Source organism: Pelodiscus sinensis, chromosome 3 (assembly GCF_052426305.1).
Source record: "Pelodiscus sinensis isolate ZL-2025 chromosome 3, ASM5242630v1, whole genome shotgun sequence".
NCBI classification, from domain to species: domain Eukaryota; kingdom Metazoa; phylum Chordata; order Testudines; family Trionychidae; genus Pelodiscus; species Pelodiscus sinensis.
Window position 1 is genome coordinate 103,468,649 of NC_143054.1, and position 24,648 is coordinate 103,493,296.

The following is a 24,648-nucleotide window of genomic DNA, read 5'->3' on the forward strand; positions in this document are numbered from 1 at the left end:
GTCAGGGTAGGGGCCCACGAGAGGGCGGAGGCAGGCGGAACATGGCAATTCATAAGAGGGGAGGTATGTGACAGACTGCTGGCTAAACCAGAGCTCTACCACTACAGCCTGACTGAAAAGGCCAATTGAAGACAGTGTTGTTTCTGCCAGGGCTCACAGTGTGTGCCACAGAGGCTGATGGTTCCCTGACTATCCCTCTGCACACTGCAGAACTCAGATACCAAGGCCTCAGCTGATAGCTGTAAGGTTAGGGAGCATGCCACAGAGCTACTGCTTCTCCTAATCCAGCAGTTCTCAAACTGTGGGTCAGGATCCCAAAGTGGGATCACACACATTTGAATAGGGTCACCAGGGCTGGCTTAGATTTGCTGAGGCCTAGGGGCAAAGCCTGAGCCCAACAACTTCATCCCTGGGCACTGGGGCTCAGGTTACAGGCCCTCTACCTGGGGCTGAAACCCTTGGGCTTTGGGCCCCTCCCACCACCTGGAACAGTGGGCTTCAGTCTTTGTCTTTGTCTCCCCTTCCTGAGGCAGCAGGGCTTGGGCAAACTTAGTTCCTCCTCCTTGGGTCCTATACAGAAATTTTTGTCAGAACGGAGTCCCAGTGCAATAAAGTTTGAGACCCTGTCCTAACCTTAAAATAGCATCAGTATAACTGGAAAAGATCGCAAAGTCCTTATTGTTTGTTCTGGTATTGATTGAAAAGGGCAGATCTGTACACATGGTGTTGATAGTAGTAGCAGCTGTACTTTATCTCACCCTGCCCAGACATAGCTAGGGTTGCTGGTGTCCGGTTTTGAACCGGACAGTCCCGTATTTGAGCTTTCTGTTTGGGAAACAAATTGAGAAAATATAAATGAACAAATATAGATATCTGGTATTTTCTAAATAAGATGTAATGTAGATTGTGACGTAATGTTAAGTGTGTCCAGTGTTTTTGTTGAAACCATCTGGCAACCCTAAACATAGTTGCTGCCTGTTGAAGGAAGAAAACAATAGCCCTCCTAAGCTAGCAGACTGATTTGATATTTACTCCTCCACTCAGATCCATTAAGAGGTCTGCCTTTTCACTGTGAGGGAAAGTCCAAACACACAAACTTCTTAAGCCCTTCTCAATCCCAATAATCTTTTCTTTTGTCACCCCCATCAATTCAGCCTCTAGTCCTTCATTCGGGTTCTGCCCTGGCCGCCTCCACTGCTGACAGAGGAGTTGAAAGGAGTTTCCTCCTACCCTCTCCAGAAGCTCCTGTGGCCCCTAAACAAGGACTGTTACCAACACTAGACCTTCAGCTCATATTAGAACTATATTACCTAGGCATTTTTCTTCTCTTAATTCTCCTATTCCATGGTCTTTTATGTCCTACTTCCTCATAAGCCTTTCTTTCCTGACAGCCAATTCCTTCACAAGTCATTCCAGGCCTCACCTTTGACTCAACCCTAACCTTCCCTATAGAGAGGAAAAACTTCCTTTTTAATAGAAGCCTGCAGTCACCTGACCACTCAATGCATGTGATTAGGGAGGGGGAACCCCAGGCACAGATCAGAGCTGGGATTTGAACCCATTAAAAGCCTAGCTTAACTCGTGACAGTAGTAAAATAAATCAATCCATACAAGGCCATTTTATTTAGCTCTCATCATCATATCTCATAAAAATACTATGTTTTTTTTTAAGTATTGAGTACTTGGTGCAATAAAATACACAGATGGTGACAAGGCCCTGGTCTGAGGAACTTTTAGAGAGCTCTCTTTTAGTACTTTCCTTCAAGAATTTGTTTTATAGAAGTATGGGTGGGAATGCTTCGTTATTGGCAGCAAACATGTAGGGTCTGGAGGTCTCATTTAAAAAAAAAGTGAATGTTGCTATACAGCAATGGTCCTAAAAGCTTCAGTTTACTTACTAATAGTACATTGGTATGGGACTGGTGTGCAATTCTGCAGTGCATTCACATAAGGAATATATACAGGGCTTGATCCTGCAACCATTGAAGTCAAAGGTAAAGCTTGAACTGACTTCATTGAGGCACAACCAGGCATTCAGAGCACATTTATATTTATATTCTTTTGTCTGTTCAACTTCAATTCTCTGCAGTGGGACTATGAACACAAAATTATTTGCCCACTCCTTTCCCTCAAACCCCCCACTACAGATGTACCCTGTGACTCACAGACTATTTGGAGTAGACACCTGTTTTAATGGACCCACAGGAAATGCCTATGTTGTCTTTTCATAAATTGACCCCATATTTAGTTGGCTAACACTTAATCATCTGACTTGGTAAAATAAATATCTGCTACCCACAGTCTGATGCAACTGATATCTCACAGCATTTACTGGAAGGCAAACTGGGAGTGTATTCAACTTATATTCCTTTTGGTGAAGGAGATCCAAGTGTTTAATAAAATAGTGACAAGTTTAAAAACAAACCTGATGTCATTGGTTTTCTGCATTATTGAACTACATATATACATCTATTGTGCTCTAATTTCCTAGACTAAAACAAACTCAGCAACCTTGCAAATATTCTGGCAATACCGCCTGCACGGAACTGCAGATGACCTAAAAGCAGATATGTAAAATACCATTGTATTATGATTTAAAACATGTTAATTAGATCTATAGACAAGAAAAATAAAGCTACATTTCTAAGAGGTTCGTAATCACCATTCTCTAAGACAAAAAACAATGCATGCAACCATGCATTTACAAATATACATTTATTTATACATGTACTCAGGTACATCATCTCATATAAACACACATTCACCTACTCTTCTTTATAAACGGATGTGAGAGCAATCTGTGTGTGAGAATGTATTTGTGAACATAGTAAACTACCTGTGAATTTGTTCATTTGTGTGGTTCTGTATCTTTGACCATATGTGCACAATTGTGTGTGTGTGGGGGGGGAAATTACACACACTTGGGTGTCAGGTTGTGTCCATGCATGCTAGCAAGTTTCTCTATTATATGTGATGTAAGCATCTGTGTGCAGGCATATGCAGGGGCAGTGGTGACTGATGCCTGCAGGGGAGAGGATGCAGGGAGGGGGGGTATGTGGGGCACCCTATTTAGTAATTAAAATTTCTCCTTTCCTTCTGTGCACTTACAAGGCCACTGACGTGCAAAGGGGCACAGGGGAGAGGGGGCACCTCCTGAGTGTGAAGGAGTGCATGCCAGCATTTGTGAACAGATGCTCAGACTGCAGTTAGACTGGATTCCATCAGTGCAGGGGCAGCGAGGCTGAAACCTCAAAGATTTAGAAGACAAGGACTCCGTCCGGGGTTATTTCTGCATGCCACTTTGGCTCGCTTTGTGTAGCGCCGGCCGGAGGGCTATACAACGAGCCACGCTCACACAGCCCGGCGGGGTCGCCTGCTGCACGGGCTTCTAAGGCTGAAGCAGCAGCAGCAGCAGCATATCCAGGCAGGGTTAGCAGATTGCCATGGCAACCCCTCCCCCAGCATCTCCTCCCCTCCCCGCCCATCATTGCCCCAGGAAGCGCCCTGCTGCCAGCAGGGCTCAGGCTGAGCTCGCTCTGCCCAGCCCGGGCGCCTCCCTCGTGCACACAACAAGCGCGTTTTCTCCTCGGGCTGATCACCGCGCGCTTCCCGGCTCTCCCCCACTCCCAGCGCCCCCCCCCGCTGCCTTGCAGCAAGCAGCCGCTGTCAGGCCCTGCCTGCTTGCAAAAGTGACAACATGGCGCTCGTGCCCTGCCAGGTGCTGAGAGTCGCCATCCTCCTCTCCTACTTCTCCATCCTGTGCACTTACAAGGCCATTGACATGCCCGCGCACCACACCTTTGGAGGGAGCTGGAAATTTCTGACATTCATAGATCTGGTAAGTTGCCCTCGCTCCCCAACCTGCGGGTGCGTCCCAGCCTAAGCGGCGCCCTCCTGCGTGTGCACCTGGCAAGTGGCGTGAATGCCTCCGGGGGCTCTGGCAGGAGAGACACCGGCCAGGCTGTTGTTTTTGGCACAGGCGAATCAGATCCCTTGTGCACGGGTCCCCCCAGTCCCACTTCCCCCGTGACAACAACATAATTAGGCGACCTTAGGGAAGAGGAAGTAAAGAGCTGTGTCCTTTGGTGACTCATTAAATGGGACACACCGAACAGAGATAGTCAAGCAATAAATCCGCAGCACTACTAGTTGGATTTAAAAAAAAATCTCCTGGGATCTGCTTATTGTTTTTATGTAAACAGGCCACAGCAGCCATGTTTGTGTCATCAGAAATGTTAGGCATAGTTTTGCTAAAGCAGAATAGAGGAGAGTATGTTCCACACCACAAAACATGCTGTCAAAATAGACAACATGGCTTGTCACTGCTGGCCCTCCAGAATAAGCTCCAGCCTAACACACGTGAGGTAAAAGTGCCACAGACCACACATTTGGCAACAAGATTCAGCTACTTTTTGCTTCCCCCTTCCCCACTTCCCCCCTGCACTTGTTGGATTAGTCAAATGTTTCCCCTTGCAGTTCTGCACAAAGCTAGACTTTACTATTGTGCCATAAGATCCCAGGAAAAGCCATAACTAGCACTTCAACCACACTGAATCCAAAAATTGTATCTCTGAACTCCATAATCATAGACAGATGATGATGTATCTAATCCACCAGGGGAAAAACAGATCCTGACATATCCTGGTGCAGTAGAATGGCAAACCTCATATGAAGCGTCTGAACCAAATGATTTTCTCCCAAAACCCAAAACTAGGTTATAAAATAAGACAAGACATTATGCTATTACCAGGCCATCATAAAACTCCAGACCCTGATGCAAGACCACAGCAAAAACCTGTACTAAACAATGCTATTATTTTTTTCTGCTCAAACTCAATTTCTCCTAACTAAATAGAGCACATGTGTAACTACTTCTGCACTAGCCACTTGTTGTCTTTTTGAGGGTAAATTTTTTTTAGATTAGAATCTAAAACCTATGTGATTCGTCAGGGTCCAGGTGCCAGATACAAGATTTTATAAGGCTGTTACACTAAGATTAATCAGAATCTAGATTTTTCTGGTAGGGTCGGAGGAACTATTCCTTTTTTTTACCTATATCCAATAAGATCTATTTTACATATATTAATTTTTTATTGTACTGAACTTTACAAATGCAGAGTTGTTTTTATTTTTGGCTTTTCCTATTGAAGAGCTAATAAGTTTACATTATTTAAAAAATTTTTTTTAAATTAAACTAGAGTTTATTTAATTTTAAATGTTATTCTTTCCTACTCTCTGAACTTTTAAGCTGTATAGTAGGGTATTGTGAAAAATTGTTGTTAGAATAAAACCAATATATTTGAATTATAGGTCTTCTACACACACTTACTATAAACTTTGAGTTGTTGGCAATGCTATTTCTTAAACCATTTGTAATTAACACAATACAGTATTAAACAAAGTGAAAAGAAACAAACGCTTTGACTTCAACTACAATGGAGATTATTTTGCCCCTTCTGGCTTTGATATAAGAGTTTCTTTAATATTCAGGTTACCGGATCATTCATTCTCTGGATGTGTTGCTCACAGCATTTAAAAAGGACTCTGTGTAGTGATCATAGATGTGGGAAGTGGAGGTTCTGGTAGGTCCTGCAGTGCCCCCAGGATTTTCACCCTGCTTCTCGTGCCTGGGTCCTGGCTCCACTGCTGACTGCCTGGGGTCCTCATCAGCTCTAGAACCTCCCAGGGTCCTGCTGCCCACCTTCCCTGCAAGCTCAGTAGCCTGCCATCCTTAGGGTCCAGGCCATTGACACTGTAGGCTGCACTGCCACACGGGTTCCTGCTGCTGATCCGGTGGCTATGGTGTCTGGTCTGGGACAGTTGGCAACCTTAGATGTGACCTCACTGTAGGGCGGTGAGAAGCATGAACAGGTGTGTGAGGGGAGGGGAGGAAAACAACTCAGTACACCCCCACACTTTAAAAAAGTTCTAGCAGCCTGGTAGTAATCTCAGTATGGAAAGTCTGGCTGCGTTACTGGTTGTCTATAATTCCTCAATAGTAGAAGCAGAATTGTCCTTATTTATTATTATTTATTTGTATTACTAAGTGCCTAAAAGTTCTAGTCATAATCAAGGGCCTCATTGTGCTATGGCAAGCAAGAATATTGAGTGAGCCGTATGAGTGGCCCTCCTTCATCTCGGTGGACTGCATGACCAGTAGTGGGCAACCTGCACCATGTAGCCCACTGGGGTTCCACCTGCGGCCCATTCATCCCCTCTCTGCCCTCATCTCCCACACCCCTCTGGAACACTGGGGCTCTGAAGCCCTGAATTTCCTACTCCTCCCCCTCCATCCCAGCACTTCAGGAGCACCACAAATTGCCTGATTCACACTCTATTCCCGCTCTGCCCCCTCCCTCCCAGAGCTTGAATAGCTGTGAATCAGATGTTCCTGGCTGTTCAAGCTCTGGGGGGAAGAGTGAGGACAGAGCATGAATCAGCAGATTCATGGCACCCCGGAAGTGCTGAGTGGGAAGAGAATAAAGTGCAGGACTCCAGCACCCCAGTGCTCGAGAGGCATGTGGGGAGGGGGATTCCACAGACAGAGGGTCCACTGTGGGCCTCATGCAGCCCCTGGGTTGCAGGTTGCCCACCATTGTGCTAGGGTGAGGTACAAACACAGAAGAAGGATCACCTTGAAGGAGCTTACCCAAAGACTTAGTTTGTAATACTAAGTGATAAGTTGTAGAAGGCCATACCTTGGATCTCGGATGAGCTGCAAATACATTCTGTTCCTCCAGTATTTACTTGCCTTGAACTTGTCTGTATAAAACCTTTAGAAATTTGGCATGTATGTAATCTAACATATGTCACTATCTGATTTTGCTCTCAAGATACCAGGATACAATTCAGGAAGCATCTTAATAGCATTCCTTTTCTCAATCTGTAATTTATATGCATATTTTGGACTTCTTTCATCCTATTTGGCTTGCTTTAGATTTTTCCCTTTGGGATGCTGGGTTACACTCCAGTGAAATGGATCAATAATCCCACTCTCACTGAAGTCAAACAAGAGTCTTTCCATTTACATTAATAGTACTTGGATCAGACCAGAACTGTGTAAATCTAAAAACTGACAGTCTTGTTTTTGGGTCTGCTTCACTCTTTACATTATTACTTAATCACTGGCATAATAATAATACTAATACTAATAATAATAATAATAATTACTAATTAATAATCAATAATTAATAAATCATAATTAATAACAAATCAGCAACAACAAATAATACCCACCTCGTATAGTTTTTCACAACTAAATAACAAAGTGCTTCATAGTCCATCTCACGTTATCTCTGAGAGGTAGAGTATTATTATCCCTATTTTGCAGATGGGAAATAGAGATACAGAGTTGCTAAGTGCCTGGCTTGAGGTTACACAGGAAGGCTATGGCGGAGTAAGGAATTAAACCCACATCTTCTAAGTTTTAGGCTAGTGCTCTAACAAGAGGACCACCCTTAAATGGGCAAAGACTATTTTTAATGTAGCAAAAGTATTACTTGTCAGTAAATAATAATTATTCCCCAACAAATTATGGCCCAATGTGACAAGTTCATGTGGACTTTTCCACCACGCAGACACATTAATCTCTACCCATTCTCTACACTAGTCATCTCTACCCATTCTGAAAACTGGCCATTTATTCCTACCCATGCAGACACATTCTTCAGTCTCTGTATGACATCGTCAGAGAGCATCAGGTAAATGTGTGGTTTTTAAATATCTAATAAAGTACTTGACTACAGCCATATATTTCTGTCCCTTAGCTCACAAGAGTCACCCTTTATGCCCCACTTTCTGAGTCTGACAACTGAGAAATGTTAATGTTTTTTTAAATAGGATGTGTGTAGAGTACTGTGCAGATACAAAATTGGTATCCGCATATGCGAACATGCCCTCAGATATAAAATGGATATCTGCAAATTTGCAGGGTTCTAGATAAAAAAAGGTATCTGCATCCCTACCTGCAAAAATGAGCTGTGTATATCTGCAAATTTGCAGGCCTCCAGGTGAGGGATGTAATAGTGTAGTCGATTAATCAATAAGCAAAAGCTTATAGGTTAATGCTAAACACTACATGCATTTCCTTCTCCCTCTCTCCCTGCCAGTAAATTTTTTAGCAGGCTGGCCAGCAGCCTGGCTCAGTCTTGGCTTGCAACGGGTCTGGGACCTACCTCTGCTGCAGCTCTGCTTTTAAAGTGTATTAGGAGCCGAGTGGGCAGGCAGTGTGGTTAAGTCCTGGCTCATGCTGGGTCCGGGATCTACCCCCATTTCATGTCTGCATTTAAAGTGTAATAAGAGCCAGACTGGCAGATAGCCCAGCTCAGTTCTGTCTTGCATGGGAGCTCAGACATCCCCATCCCCAGATAGGGACTGCTGCCACCCTGAGCTGCTGCCTCTTTCTCAGAAGCAGCATCACAAGGCGACTGGCAGCCGGTCCGCTAGGGGAGCTGTGTTTTAAACTGGCTCCCCTTGCAGACCAGCTCCTGCCTGTCACCCTGCACTGCTGCCTCTGATACACTAGCTGCTGGCTCCACCCCCAGGGACTATAGAATAGTCGACTAACAGATAAAATGTCATGAGGTTACTTGACTATTCAATTAACCGATATTTGACATCCCTACTCTAGGTATGTGCCCTTGATTATTAGTTTGGTCAAGAAATGGAATCACTTGGATTTCTTTCTCAATTCCTAGCTATTTGTTGATGACATTTAGTAATGTCCAAGTGGGCCTACTGGTGTCTCATATAAGGCTACATTTCTTTGTTTCTGCTGAGTTAACTGCCTTGTCTTCAGGAAACAAGATGCCATCTGAGCCAGTGAGGCTACTCTTCTCCAGGAGGAAAGTTTGGATGTTGACAGGTACACTTGCACGATATTGTACGATGGCTTTCTGGATTGCAGTGCTCTTTTGTAAGTTTCAGTTTCTTCAGCCATTTGCAACATCCCTGCATCAGCCACATGCAGACAAAATATTGGCAACAGAATCTTGGTGGGGATATGTTCTCACTGCATATTGTACCTCTGCGAAGATAGACTAGATCTTTGGCATCTGACTGGCACTTTGTGCAAATACTTGCTGTTTATGAGGGGTATGATAGGTTTCTGTAGTCAGAAGTGAGGATAGGAATATAATCTGAACCAGTAATTTGGCCTTTTTTTTCCATGCCCAGACTATCACGAGCCATTCCTTCCCAATTGGCACATAAGTTTCAGCATCAGTCAAGGATCTGGAAGAATAAGGCAACTGAATATAGCTGGCCATAATACCCTTGCAATAATGCTTTCTTTAACCCATTTCTTATTATCTGCTCTTGATATGATTTTGCATGAGATGATATTATTCAATAACTGAAAGACAATTGAAGCAAAGACTAGCCAAAACATTCCTACTCTCAGTTCATTAATTTGGACTGTGTCTTTGAAGTCGATTTAGAGCCTTTTCCTTGCTTATAAAAAGACCTGTGCATTTGCAGAAATTCATGGACTATGAAACCCTGTAGTGGCAAGTTTCCATCAAAATTAATTTTTGTTTTGTGTCACATGGTTAGAGGATAGATATCTAAAGGATGATCTTTCAGGGTGTTTACCATAATGTATCCATATTTGTATTTATCTGTTTTGCTTACCAACAAGTATAGTAATAGAATTTGAATGTTCATTCCCAAATATTTCCTTAGGTGTGAATTATTAGTCTCTCCTGTCCTGTGATTCTGCAAACCACTATCTCTTCTTAAATTTTTCTTCTTGGCATAAGAAGGTGGATGCCCTTCAAAAGTAAATATGCCTTCTTATTCCTGGTAAAAACTACTTTATAGCTACACTTCCCTTCTTTTTCAATCCCACAAATTTAACCAGGCCTCACTTAGTTACCTGCAGTAAAATGTGAAGAAGATGGATCAGATGGAATACTTTTAAGAATAAATATAATAGAAATATGTATAATTGGGATTATGTTTTCCAATACACATTACAGCTGCTCCCCGAGTTACAACCACCTCCACTTACGATCATCCGCACTTATGACCAAAGTGGTCATAAATGCAGATCCGAGTTACGAATGGCGAGCCGCGTTTATGAACAGCACGGTCACCATGTAACTCTATATGATCCGAGTTATGAACACTTCGAGTTACGGACCAGGTGTTGGTCCGTAACTTGTTCATAACTCGGGGAGCAGCTGTAGTTTGCATTTATCAGCATTGAATTTCATTTGCAATTTTTTTGCCCAGTCACCCAGTTTTGTGAGATCTTTTAGAAGCTCTTCACAGTCTGCTTTGGACTTAAATATCTTGAACAGTTTTGTATCATCTGCAACTTTTGCCACTTCATTATTTAGCCCTTTCTCCAAAACATTTGTGAATATGTTGATTAGGACTGGTCCCAAGCACAGACTCTTGGGGGCACCAGTAGTCATCTCTACCCATTCTGAAAACTGGCCATTTATTCTTACCCTTTGTTTCCTATCTTTTAACCAGTTATTAGTCTATAAGAGGACCTTCCCTCTTATCCCATGACAGCTTACTTTGCTTAAGAGCCTTTGGTGAGGAATTTTATCAAAGGTTTCTGGAAACCTAAGTAGACCATATTCTCTGGATGGATCCCCCTTGTCCACATAATTGTTGACCCCTCTCAAAGAATTTTAGTAGATTTGGTGAGGCATGAATTCCCTTTACAAAAACAATGTTGACTCTTCCCCAATGAATTATGTTCATTTATGTGTCTGTCAATTCTGTTCTTTTCTGTAGTTTCAACCAGTTTGCCCAATACTGAAGTTAGACAGACTGGACCATTTGTGGCAATGGTATGTACTGTAGTCTGATTGAGCTGGTAACCCTAGTCCCAGACCTGAACCCCTCATCCCCAGCTCTACCCCAGAGCCTGAACCCCAGCCACAGCCCTTCCACCCCAAACATCTGACCCAGCCCTGAGCCTCTCAACTCCAGACCTACCCCAGAGCCCACATCCTCAGTCAGAGCCCTCACACTCCTTCAATTCAAACTTCTGCCCCAGGACTGAGCCCCTTTCCACACTCAGATTCCCTGGGGCACAGGCCCACCACATGAATTTTGTTATGTGTTGCACATCATCTCCATAATAACAAAATTAATTCTGCTTGGAGTAGAAAAAAAAATTGTGTAAACACTGCTCATCAAACTAGATTATCACAGAGGCCTCTTCTGGTTTTATAATCTATAAAACTGGCATACTGATTTTTATTCACCTTTGTCAAATGACTGGTTGAGAACAGCGGGGCAATTTTAGATGAAAGGCATTACATAAAAGTGTGAACTATTATTATTTGTTCTTCCTAAGGATGAGTCAACAGTATGTTTACACATCACTGTAAAAGGTCCCTGCATGCCCCTTTGGAGCCCAGTGTAATGCCACAGTTGGACCCCCTGCTCAATTTCCCCAGATTATAGCAGCAATAGACTCCTTTGAATAGTCTGGACAAAAAAGCCAACGTACTTTAACAAAACAGCACATCCCCTTTTATAAGGTGTCAGCGCAGAAGCAGTTATAGCACAGTTCATAAGATACTTACCTCAGAGACCTTGTTCAGAACTCTGAAGCTTAACATCTCTAACACCAATCTCTGTGTCTGTTACAGCCCGAGCAAAATTCATCTGCTATCGTTTTCTATGCCTGCTATAGTTTGCTTAGCTTCCTCTTTCATGTAACCCAGCTCTAGGGTATGGCAGGGCCACTTTGAGTGTACCCAAGCTTTTCCAGCTGTAATCTCCAGTGTTTCCTGTAAAGGGGTAATACAGTCCTTCACATCATCCTGTTCTTAGTATAGCTGTTGCGAATACAATCAGGAGCAATTATTTATTTGTCAATTCACAGAGCAGGAAACTCAGAATTGCTCTTCATGGGATAACAAAGTGAGATTTCTTAATGGTGTTTAATGCATTTGAGAGAAAGAGAAATGCATATATATAGCAACCTTTTAATAACTGTATATTCTATAGCTTTCTTTCATCCTCTCGGATTGTAAACATGTCAAAGAAACAGTTCTGAATAGTACCCTAGACACTGTAATAAAATTTTAATAATATCACTCTTGCATTTCTTAGTCGGTTTCCTTATTACTTTTTGTAAAGCTATTATAAATTGCATATTATTACAGGGCTACATTTAAATTTTTTATATCAATATAATTTTATTTTACAACTGGATTCTAATATATTTTTGTAAAAATTCACAGATTATGTTCATTATGAAATTTCCAACATATAGCATTTTCTTTTTTTGCGTAGGTGTGATTTGAGGTTTTTTATATTATTCATAGGGATGGTAGTAGCTTTAATTAGTAGCACCAGCATTCTTTCACTCATTTACCTTACATAAGTTATAGGCGTGGTTACATAATAGGGGTACATTATTAAATTTGGTGAGAAATCTATAATGTGCTAGAAGAGTGTCACACAATGGAAACTCCAACAATGGTGTCTTGAGACATTTCAAATCCCCTCTGGATTTTTAAAATGACTTTTAGTGATACGAGTAGCTAAACTATTACTACCAATTACATGCCTATGAAAAATTATCTTGGTATATTATATAAAATGTGTATATATTTAATCCAGGGACAAAATATTTGACGATGGACTTGGTTTAACTTTGTTAAAAAAGCCTGTTCAATAAGATAGTTAGATAGTATAGAAAGTTCCTGAGCTTTATTTTCATTAAAAATGAAGCAAGACTCTGAGGCATTGACATCATTATGTTGGTCTGTGCATGGAGCAGATTGTATGCATCCAAAGAATTGCAAGATCAGAGACTATATGTATAGTCACTTATTTTATTTCTTAATATGAAAAATGAAGTAGAATTTGATCATTAGACACCAAACATACAAAACTAGTCCAGATATTAAAAGTAAGAGTCGTGTATAAAAAATAAGAGGTTGCTTAAATCTTCACTAACATCTTACTGTATTTATAATGGGCATACAAACGCACAAATATACTAAATAAAACAATGAAATGATATAAAAAGAGTGTGTGTGTGTGTGTGTGTGTGTGTGTGTGTGTGTGTGTGTGTGTGTGTGTGTGTGTGTGTGTGTGTGTGTCCATATATATATAGATTTGTTTTGGGAGTGAGGAAGGAAAAGCACAGTAAAATAAAGTACCACAGTTCAGTAAAAATAAACCATATTGCAACAGATTAAATACTAACATATGTACAGTGTAACAAGATAAACTATGTCCTGTACAAGCAGAGAAACTGTTTTAAATCCACAAGATACTATTATGCCAAGTATTCATCTGAATGAGATAGATTTAATAAAGTATCCCAAATTCCTTCCATTGCACGAAGTCTTCTTTCTTTTTGTGCTGCAACTTTTCATATTTAATCACCACACTCATCTCAAGCTCCAGCCTCACAGAAGTGGGAGAAAGGCCAAGAATAAAGGCTTACCCCCAGGGTTGGATTAACTCTTCTGGGAGCTCGGGGCTAGTATATTTTGTGGGGCCTCTATAGACTTTAGAGTGGGGCCAAAATGAGAGGTTCAATGTGAGGGAGGGGGCTGCCAGGGAACAGACTGTAGGTAGAGGTGTGGGGTCTGGGTGGGAAGTAGGGTGTAGGAATGGGTTGGGGGTGGCCATGTGGAGTCTGGACAGGAGGTAGGGTGCAGGGTCTGAGCAGAAGGGAGGGTACAGGAACAGGATTAGGTGCAAAGTCTGGGTGCAGGAGCAGGCTGGGGGTGGCAGGGCATGGTCTGAGCAGTAGGTAGGTTGCAGAAGTGGACTGGAGCGTGGGGTCTGGGTGGGAGGTGGCAGGGGATTGGATTTGGAGCACCTACTTGACATAGATCCTGAGGTCCCACAGTTCACTCCACATGGCTCTGTGCACTGCTGAGAAGCACTCTCTGCAGACATCACTCTCTGCTGTTCCTGTTGACCAGAATTCCCAGCCAATGGGAGCAATGGCGGTGGTGCCCTTCAGGGAGTGCTTCCCTACAGTGTGCAGAGCCACTTCCTCCCCCTGCCAGCCAGAGCCCATGGGCCGGATCCAGTGAGGTGCAGGGCCCCTCTGCCCCAGTGGGGTGTCAGTGCTGGTGCTCTAGCCATTGCAGCCCCTCTCTTCCTGTGTGGCTGGAGTATCATCGGTGGCTCATATCACTGGGGAAGGGAGGGAGCTCTAAGCTTCTGGGCCAGATCAAGGCAGGCCTTGGGCAAGGGCCATAGGTTCCCCGTCTCTGTTGTAAAATTTCAGATAAAATTTCCAAGGCCTGCAGTCCCCACATACCCAAACTTGCCATTGACTCATCTCACTGAAATCTTTCCTATCCAATGCATTTTCAAATCCTTAATTGTAGACAAGTTATAGGTGTTTTTACCACCAAGTTGTCTGACCGGATTACTTGTCACATACCTTAGAATGCCTGCACCATGTCTACATTATAGCTTAAAAATGATATGAGCACATGTGGTACTTTATCTTTTGGTGGGTTGTGTTCTGAAATGTCCTAGTAAAGACAAGACCTCAGCAAGGAATTAGGATTGTGGTCTAAATCACTGCATAAACCAAGGCACACTGTCCACATAGGTAAAAAAAGCTGTGTTTTCCCAAATGAGTTAGCTCATGTGAGTAATATTAAATCAATTGAAAATGACCTTTAACACCTGGCTAATGCCTTTTAGATCATTTGAGCTTACTTGATAGCCTACAAGGGAACCCAATTTGAACTGCAATGGGATTTGGGTGTCTGGATCTCTTAAGCAAGATCTATACTAGATCCAGAAGATCAGTTTAAGCTCCATCTATGTAAATAGCGTATCTGGAATTGATATATATTAAGCCAAGCTTAGACAATCTTCACAGCAGGAGGTCGATAGAAGCAAATGCTTCAGTAAGCTTCCCTTACTCTTTGCGAGGAGTAGGATTACTGGCATTTAGCATTTGATTTAGTAGGTCCTTACTAGACCAATTAAATTAGACATCAGAAGATCAATTTCCAGTGTGGCAAGTAGAGACGTGGCCTTATATGGCTTTGAAAATCTCCATCTTTGTATGGCTAACATTTTTCTTTTTCTAATCTTACTGTTTATGTGCTATCTAGTGAATTTTATTTTGTAATTATGTCTTTATATCATTACCCAGAAGCCTTTTGATAGAGAAAAATATACTAAATACTAAAATGTGATACTAAATAATGATAGCTGACAGAAAGTTTGGCAGACAACACACAGAGCAAAATGCTTCTCTCTGGGGCCAACCCAGAATTTCTAATACAACCCTATCTTATAGAGAAGATGGGGCTTTTAATTCCACAATTAATGCACATGAAAATGCAATGTGAGAGTCTCACCATAAAAGGGCATAGTTCCCAAGAGGAAGCAGGAAATAGGAGAGAAAGTGGGAAATGCTGAATTGGAAGAGACTTCTTGAGAAAGGGAAGAATGGGGGTTAGGTTTACTGCATAATTGGGCTCTGATAAAGGTGCATCATAGGGTATCAGTGTGAAAGGAATGATTACCACTTTGGAATAGGGATCAGACAGAACCTGTGGTAGGCTGCTGTTTAGAGCTAATGCTGATGATCTACTGTTTGGCCTGTGTGAAGAAACATGGAGCGGAGCTCTGGAGTCCATATGGGTATGTCTACACTACCCCGCTAGTTCGAACTAGCGGGGTAGTGTAGACATACCCTATGTTACTAAGCAGAAGCAGCCTATTAACCCCCTGTGCCCCAGGGGGGCCACTAAGTAGGAATATTTCCACTGAAGTTCTTATAATAAGAAGTGAATAGAGGGCCCCCTTTAGCTGCTCAGGGCCCTAAGCAATTGCTTACCCTGCTTATGCCTAGTGCTGGCTCTGGGGACTCCCCTCCATTTACCAGCCACACACTACCCTTCCCTTCATGTGACTAGAGTTATTTAGCACCCTTCTATACCATGGAGGGTGCCTGCAGAATTTCACCCTCAATTAGAAACCATAAGCACTGGCAGATGTAAAGGTCCCCATTTGCTGTTCATTTGAGTTTACAAACAAATTAAAATTCTATGCTGTGAAAATGTGCTTGACCTTAATTTTCTTGTTATAAGTGTGTTCCAAGTACTGAAAATTGGCATGCACAGTAGACACAACTAGCTACATTCATATATATATATTCCAGGAAACCAACCCTAGGAATGCATGAATCACAAAGAAAACTTTTACCTTGTGGAACTATCATATAGCAGTATACTTTTAAACTTGGCATTCAAGAGATTGAAAGAGAACTGGGATTTTTGCTAGTGTGGCATACAGTATGTGCATCTTTTAATAGCATTTGACAGATTGTTACTTAGGCATGCTGCACATAAGAGGAAAAGAGGGTTTTTTAAAACTGTTCTATATAGTCTCTTACCCTGTTCACATCATAGTAGCATTTCAGTCCCTTACAGTAGTAAATTAAACAATTGCTACTTGATGTAATAGGCATATATTCAGTTGATAAAAGTTGATTGATTGAGTGAAACAGAGACAGAATATTACACTGGTCTTAGGTCCACATTTTCCTTTGTAAAGTCTTGGATGAGCATTAAAAACCATTCCTTGACTGAATGATTAGAGTCATCCTTAAGGTCTGCTAACTCAAGACCTACCATGACTAGAAAAGAATGCGCCTATATCAGTAGAAAGTTGGCATTTGTTTCTTGTTTTGTTGTATGACTACCAGATACACAATAATAAAATCCCTCCACATGCACACATTTAAATGTCATTGTGATTTTAGAGGCTGCTGTTAAGGAATAATGTTCTACTCTGGTCAAAATATGGAATGTTAGGTTTTCTGGTAGGGTATGTTATAGTTTGTAGCTCCAGGAGTTTGAGACAGAGGCCACTAACACAATATTGCCATCCTAACTCAGAAATCTTGAGTTAAAGCCCCTAAAATCACAAATGGATTTAAAGTAATGATATTTTAAATGAATAAATGGAGGAAGGGTGACAGTGGTAGAGTAAATGTGTAAGAGTGCATTTGATATTTAAACTTCATGAAAAGAAGTGGGAAATTACTTGTGTTTTCACTTATTTGTATCCTGTTAGAATTAAGGCTGAGATTTAGTTATGATACTTTTATTAAAAATCATGGCTATGTCATGGGCAGTAAACAAAAATTCATGGCCTATGACCTATCCATGACTTTTATTAAAAATACCCCAGATGAAAACTTAGCTGCTCCTGTGGTTTCAGGGCACAGTTGCTCTAGGGCAGTGTTTCTTAAGCTATGTTCCGTGGCACACCAGTGTGCCACGAGGCAGATGGAAGTGTGCTGTGGAGAACAACAGAATTCCAAATGGCCACCCTTAAAGGGGCAGTCAACCTTTTTTTCCCCCTCAATAAATTTCCCCCAACCCTTTTTTTCCTCAATAACTCCCCCCCCCCAACCTTTTTTTTTTTTTCTCAACAAAAAATCTTTCATGCTTCTCATAAAAAAAAAATATTGTTTGGTGTTCCTCAGTCTTAAAAAGTTTAAGAAACACTACTCTAAGGGGCACTGAGAGCCAACAGCTGGCCCCTGCTGTGGCAGTGGGAGCTGACTGATCTAAGGCTCTTGGGACTGATGCTCTGACAGTTTCTGGGGCAACTCCTAGGACTGCTGCTGTAGTGTGGCTAGCCCTGGGGTCCATCCCAGCAGCTGACAGCCCTGTGGTCAATTGTATCTGCAGCTGCAGAAGTCATGGAAGTCCCACAAAGTTACAGAATCTATTACTTACATAACCTTTGTGACAGACATGCAGCCTTAGTTATAGTGTAGCAGTGAACATTTACATTCTGCACACCCCTGTAACTAAATAGGCCACCAAATGAAAAAGAAGCCTTGTGAATGCAAATGAAGAACAGAAAAGTGCTAGTTTCAAAGCAAGTAGTCATTTTGTGTGATAATCAGAAGTCAAAAATTCAACCTTGCTCCCTGTCATCAAATGGAATGAGTAGTGACCCCGTCAGTTTATTTTTCTTTGAGAAGAAGCTATAAATATGGGTTTATGGAAAAATCCTGGATCTCTGGCCTCTTTCAGGGAAGTGTCCCAGATACAAAGCAGAGATCCTTAAGAGACAATATAAGTATCCTGAAAAGACATTTGGGACACTGCCACCGTTTGGAATTACAGACTTGTGACTCATCTGTGCATATATTTTACCTGCTTTGATCTCTCAATAACTCTCACTTATGTTTCTTAGCTAATAAACCTTTAGTATCCTGGCTGTCAGTGTTCTGTGTTATTATTTAGCTCTAATTTATCCCTACATGTCTTCTAAGAGCCCAGTAAGCAGTGGAAGTGTGGGTAACGCTACTAGACAATATTGACTCCCATGGTTCAGCAAATTCTCTGGTTCTGCACCAGTCAGGTCCCAAGAATGCCAGACTAGAGAGGCTCAGCCTATATTGAATTGCCTACCATTGTTATCTTTGGTGTAAGAACTAGAGTACCTTTTGACTCTGGGGTAAGTGACTGGTCTTTTGGGACTGGAAGCAACCTAAATGGAATACAGATTTTTGGTATTAGTGAGCTTTCTTGTGTTGCAAGACAGACTGGAGAGTAAGGGGACTGTTTGTGACTCCATGGTAAAACTGGCACAGTGATGCAGAAGCCAGTGGTGCAAGTAAATAAAATTTCTTACAAGGACAAAAATTCTTACCAATCAAGAGGAGCCACATGACCTTCCCTCCATGTGACTCATTAGCAACATCCCAGGAAATCTATGCTCCAATCATACTTTTCCTTCCCCATCCCACATTTCTTGGGAGAAGAGGAATCTTGGGGCAATAGAGCAGCTGAAGAATCTGCTGGCAGTTCAGCTTCTTTCCCTGGTCCCCATCCCAGCCTCTGCCCCTCCACAGAGCTGCCAAGTTGCTATGTACAGGACTGGAGAGGAGAGAGGGGGCTGGCACTTTGGCTCTTTACCCTGTTGGGAAAGGCAGTGAATGGGGGAAGGAGCAGAACGCCAGCACCTTCTCTGGCTACCATGGTGCTCCCATCCCTGCCTCCAGGTCTCAGCCTGAGACACAGAAACTCCGTGGTGGGGCTCGGGACGGCCAGCAGAGGGTCTTTCCAGTGCCCCATACCAGCTTAAAATAACTTGCCCATGTGGCACGCCGTCCCACTTTCACCACTGCCAGGAGTTCACATTTGTCACTGGATTGGTGAATTCTAATTATAGAATACCCCATCGGTTTGAGGTATCTGTAGGGTTTGCCAACTATTCAGGATTGGCCTGTGAGCTCCCAGATTCAGCACCGATCTCCTGAAAACTATTGAAAGCAATCTTGTAGATTTTAATAGAATATCTTCAGAGTTGGCAACCCTAGGTTTCTGCCCTGTTTTCTGAGAGTCTGCAATGAGGTAGGCACACACATTTGTGAACCACTCCAGACAGAGTGACAGGGGACTTTTAACTGTCTCATGGGTTTTGACACATTAGGGAGAAACTGCCTCCAACATGTGTCTGAGTATCTTGGATTCAAAATTGAACCTGAAAAGTGGGTATCCTGCTGGCTGTTTGGAGGAGGATTCCACTTACTCTGATTACTTTGATGGTGGAGGAGCCACCATTCTGTCCCTCTCAATTTCCACTCTTTATCGCTATTTTGTCTCTGTTCCTTCCCCATCTTTATCTTTACCTCAGCTAGCCTACTTTCCTAGTCTCTTCTTTCACATCTAGACCTATAGTCACTCCATATTTTCACAGGAACCTCTCCTAGGGTATGTCTACACTGCCACCCTAGTTCGAACTAGAGTGGCTAATGTAGGCATTCGAAGTTGCAAATGAAGCCCGGGATTTAAATATCCCGGGCTTCATTTGCAGCTTGCCGGGCGCCGCCATTTTTAAATCCCCGTTAGTGCGCACTCCGTGCCCGCGGCTACACGCGGCACGGAGTAGGTAGTTTGAATTAGGCTATCTAATTCGAAATACCGGCACACCTCATTCCACGAGGAGTAACGGTAGTTCGAATTAGAGAGCCTAGTTCGAACTACCTACTCCGTGCTGCATGTAGCCGCGGGCATGGAGTCCGCACTAACAGGGATTTAAAAATGGCGGCGCCCGGCAAGATGCAAATGAAGCCCGTGATATTTAAATCCTGGGCTTCATTTGCAACTTCGAATGCCTACATTAGCCATCCTAGTTCGAACTAGGGTGGCAGTGTAGACATACCCCTATTCTTCGAAATTTTCCCCCGGACCTTAAATTCCCTCATTCCATTTCATCTCCTTCTGCCTTACATATTCTTCTGAAATCCCAGTTCCTATACCACAAATTTAATTACATCTCCCAGTCTACTTTCTGCACCCAATCTCTGCCCTCCAACCCACATTCCTCTACTCCTATCAGTCTTTTCTCCTACCCTTCATATTTCCTGCAATCCCTCAGTCTTTTCCTCTGTCTTCTAATACATTTCTTGGTCTTTACCTTCACTTGACCTCTTCGGTCTCCCTCAACCCCCAATTTCCCATCTCTTTACAACACCCTATCTTTCCCCCTAACCAGTGAGCAACAGCCATCTTCCCTAAGGATGGCCTGGGTTCTGTCTTTTTGTAAAGAAAGGGAATTGCAGCAGTCTTACTAGGAATAGTCTCATTTCCTCATTAGGGCATGTCTGCACTAGGGAGTTATTTTGAAATAAGTTATTTTCAAATAATAACTCCCAAAATAACAATTTTGAAATAGTGCTATTCCTCTTCACGAGCAGGGGTTATTATTTTGAAATAACAAGCCCTTTATTTTGAAATAACAGGATTGGTAGCGTGGAAACTTGCCTTGTTATTTTGAAATAAGGGGAGTTATTTCAAAATAACTCCCTAGTGTAGACATTCCCTGAGACTACAGAGAAACTTGTCTGAGGGCTGGCTGGCTTTATTTTCACTGAGAGAAATGGGTGATGATGCCACATTCTATAAGAGACAGTTTCTATGGTTAAAGCTGGACTCATGTTATAAGAAAGAGTGCGTGTAATTATGAGACTTAATGATAAAATTATGAGAGTTAGTAACCCTGCAAATCATCTTGAAATTCACTGCTACAAGGGAAATGGTAATTAGAATGAAATGTTTTTAAATTCCAATATCTCATTGCTTGCCAGGACTATCAACACTTTGCTATACCAGTAAAAAAATTCAGAACCAGAATCTGTTTTGAACTAGTTACAAGAAAGAAATCAGTGAGTATTGGCAACTCTTCCCATTTTATTATCAGTGTCGCAATCTTTGATGTTTTCCTTAAAGCCCCAGCTCCTGGGTGTATTTGGTTACCTGAGAATCTCAGCCTAGTTTTAATGTAAGTTTCTAACCTTCATAGCATCAGAGACAAGCTTTAAAAATATCAACATTAAAAGCATGAGAAACAGAAGGCAAATAGGAATTTAAATAATTTTTGTGGCCTGTCTTGTGTTGTATTATTAGTATTATTATTTTATTTTTAAAAAACAAGTGGGATTTCAGCACTAAAGTCAGCCCCTGAACATAATTGACATTACAGTTGGAGAACCTTAATAACCTTAATAGTACATGGCAATCAGCAATCACTCTTCCAACATTTTCAGTTCTTTGTGATTTTTCACATTTTTCAATTTGAGGTGAATATACAAATAAATGCTGATAAATTATTTTAGTGATATTTTATATTTTTATGAAATAAGCAGTTGGGTTCACAACTATGCCAGGTGTTCAGGATAATTAAAATGTTCCAAGATCAGTTGCTCACAAAATTCTGTATTGCATAAAATAATCTGAGAGCTTGGAACTGAATTCAAAGGGAACATAAGTTTCATTTTACTTGCATACTTGTTATCATGAAGGTTGACATCAACAGCATTCATTGAGAGAACAAAGATGTTTTAAAATGTACAGCATAACCTGGGTTATTAATTATTATTAATTAATTGTAGGGATTTCTTTTGTTGTTTTTAAATAGATGTATAGATTCAAGCCCTTTATGTGTATATGGATGGATTTCTTTGCAGAGATAGAATGGTATAATATAGTATAGGTTGAACCTCTAAAACTGAGATGGGCAATAATTTTTGGTGCGGGGGGGGCACGCCAAGATTTTGGTAAATAGTTAAGGGCTGCACTTTTCTGTGGAGAGAGTGCAGGGTCTAGGTTGGAGGTTGAGTGCAGGAGGGTGCACGGGGTAGGGAACTGGAGTACAGGAGAGAGTGTGGGGTCTAAGAGGGTGTTTGGGTAGAGGAGGGGATTGTGACCTGGGTCGGGGATTGGGGTATAGGGTCAGGGAGGGAGTGGGGGTGCAGGAGAGGATGCTGACCTGGGGGAGGGAAATAGGAGGGGTACAGGTTTGGGAGGGAGTTGTGACCTGGGGCAGGGGATGCAGAGGGCTTGAATGGTGACGTGGGAAAGAGAGTTGGGGTGCAGGAGGGGTTGGGATACCAGAGACAGGTACTGGCTGGGAGGAGTTTACCTAAGTGTTTCCTGGCCAGCAGGCTGCAGCACTCCCACGGCAGGCTGGGCTCCCTGCCTGTTGCAGCCCCAGGCCACTTGAAACTGCAGACGGATCCCTCCACATGGCGCTCAACTCCGGATGGGTGAAGAGGCTTACGCTGCCCCAGTCGCTCAGGCCAATCTCTCAGCTCTGATAGGCTGGCTGTTTCCAGCCAATAGGAGCTAAGAGATTGGCTGAGGTCAGTTCTTCTTGGTTGATTGTTTCTGGCCAATGGCAGCTGAGGATTGGGCTGGGGGCGGGGAGATCGCATGAAGCCTCCCCCTCCCTGCAGAGCAGAGAGCCACAGGGACTGTGTTTTAAACCGCGGAAGCTCCGTGAGCCGGAGGGTCCCAGCAGCGTAGTCCATGGGTCGGATCTGGTGGCTTGGCGGGCTGGATCCGGCCCCCGGGATTTATTTTGCCCAGCCCTGCTCTAGGAATTTGGGACTCTCGGGTCTACCAACCAGACCCTGGATGTTGCTGGACCAAAAAAACCCAGCGGCTTGGCTTGGGAGCCGATTTGGGAGTCCAGAGTCTGGGAACCGTGTCCAGACCTGAGTGGAGCGCAGTAGCTGGGGCTTGTGGCAGGGAGCAGAAGGGAGCCCAAAAGCTGGGACGGGACCAGCAGGGTAGTATTGACTTCCTCTCCTTGGGCAAACCCCCTGGTTTGGGACCATTCAGGTACCAAGAGTGTCAGACCAGTGAGTGTAGTGCAATGATTCTGAAACTATGGAATGGGACCCCTAGGATTACCAGGATTGGCTTAGAGTTTTGGGCCCAGGTTAAAGACATAGTACAAGGACTTCAGTCCTAAGTGGCAGGACTCAAGTTATAGACTCCCTTCCTGTGGCTGAAGTCCTTGGCTTGTGCTCCCCTCCCCCCACATCTCCTGGTGAGTGCAGTGGAGCTTGGACAGGTTCAGTCTTCCAGTACCCCCTCCTGGAGTCATGTAGTATTCTTTTTCTCATGGATCATTGGAAGTTTAAATTTGTCATCTGAATAATTGTTTACACTGGGGAAAAGTGGGGCCTAATCCAGTGCTCAGTCAAGTACAGTAAACTTCCGATAATCCGGCACCTTTAGGACCCAGGGGGTTCCGGATTATCAGATTTGCCAGACTATCGGAAGGGGGGGCTATGAGGAGTCTGGGGTGGAGGGGGAAGCCACCCCAGACCCCTCATAGCCCCCCCTTCCTATAGTCTGGCTCTGCCCCAGGCGTCCCTGATTCAGCCGCTGCTGGTCAGTTTCAGCAGCGGCTGAATCGGGGACACCTGCAGCAGAGCTGCTGGAGTGCTGCTGGGTTGGTCCGGTAGTGCCGACCCTTGGCGCAGCGAGACCAACCTGGCAGCACCCCAGCTGCTCTTGGGGACGCCTGGGGCAGAGCAGCTGCGGTGCTGCTGCGTTGGTCCCGCAGCGTCACTCCTCGGCGCTACTGGACCAACCCGGCAGCACCCCAGCTGCTCTGCCCCAGGTGTCCCCAAGTCAGCCGCTGCTGATACTGATCAGCGGCTGATTCCAGGAAGCCCGAGGCAGAGTTGCTCTGCCCCGGGCTTCCTGGAGTCAGCCGCTGGTCAGTTTCAACAGCGGCTGAATCCAGATGCCTGGGGCAGAGCAGCTGGGGCGCTGCCGGGTTGGTCTGGTAGCGCCAACCCTTGGCGCTGCGAGACCAACCTGGCAGCACCCCAGCTGCTCTGTCCCAGGTGTACCCAAGTCAGCCGCTGCTGAAACTGATCAGGGGCTGATTCCAGGAAGCCGGGGCAGAGCAGTTCTGCCTCTGGCTTCCTGGAGTCAGCCACTGGTCAGTTTCAGCAGCGGCTGAATCGGGGACAGCTGGGGGCAGAGCAGCTCCAATGGTCCAGCTGCCCGGAGCACTTCCCGGGTTCCTGATGGTGCCGGACCATCAGGAGTGCCGGACCACCAGATGCCGGATCATCGGAGTTTTACTGTAAAACACAATCTTTGCATTGACTTTACAGGGCATTGGATCAGGCTTTCAAAACATGCAGCAAAAGAAATACAAGTAAACATTCACAATAAACAATGGACTGTACCGTTTGATTTGGATCAAAGAAGATCTTTCAGGAGATTTTTGATGCATCAGAAAACAGTTTGGCTGAGTCTAGACTGGCAAGTTTTTCCGCAAAAGCAGCCTGTCTACACTGGCTGCTTGAATTTCCTCAAGAACACTGACTTCCTACTGTCTGAAATCAGT

The 24,648-nt window shown here is 43.5% G+C and overlaps 1 protein-coding gene across 3 annotated transcripts in view; it reads left to right on the forward strand.

Annotated features, from left to right (window-relative positions):
- Positions 1 to 3,270: 3,270 nt before the first annotated feature.
- AIG1 (androgen induced 1) overlaps positions 3,271 to 24,648 on the forward strand; it is a 175,421-nt gene continuing 154,043 nt past the window's right edge. The window contains exons 1-2 of one of the 3 annotated variants that reach the window (XM_025187614.3): positions 3,271 to 3,838; positions 21,083 to 21,160. In XM_025187614.3, coding sequence (XP_025043399.3) covers positions 3,698 to 3,838; positions 21,083 to 21,160 — 219 coding nt within the window. In that variant the 5' untranslated portion in view covers positions 3,271 to 3,697. The remainder of the gene's footprint in view (positions 3,839 to 21,082; positions 21,161 to 24,648) is intronic. The other 2 variants (XM_075924338.2, XM_006128791.5) reach the window with 2 other exon arrangements.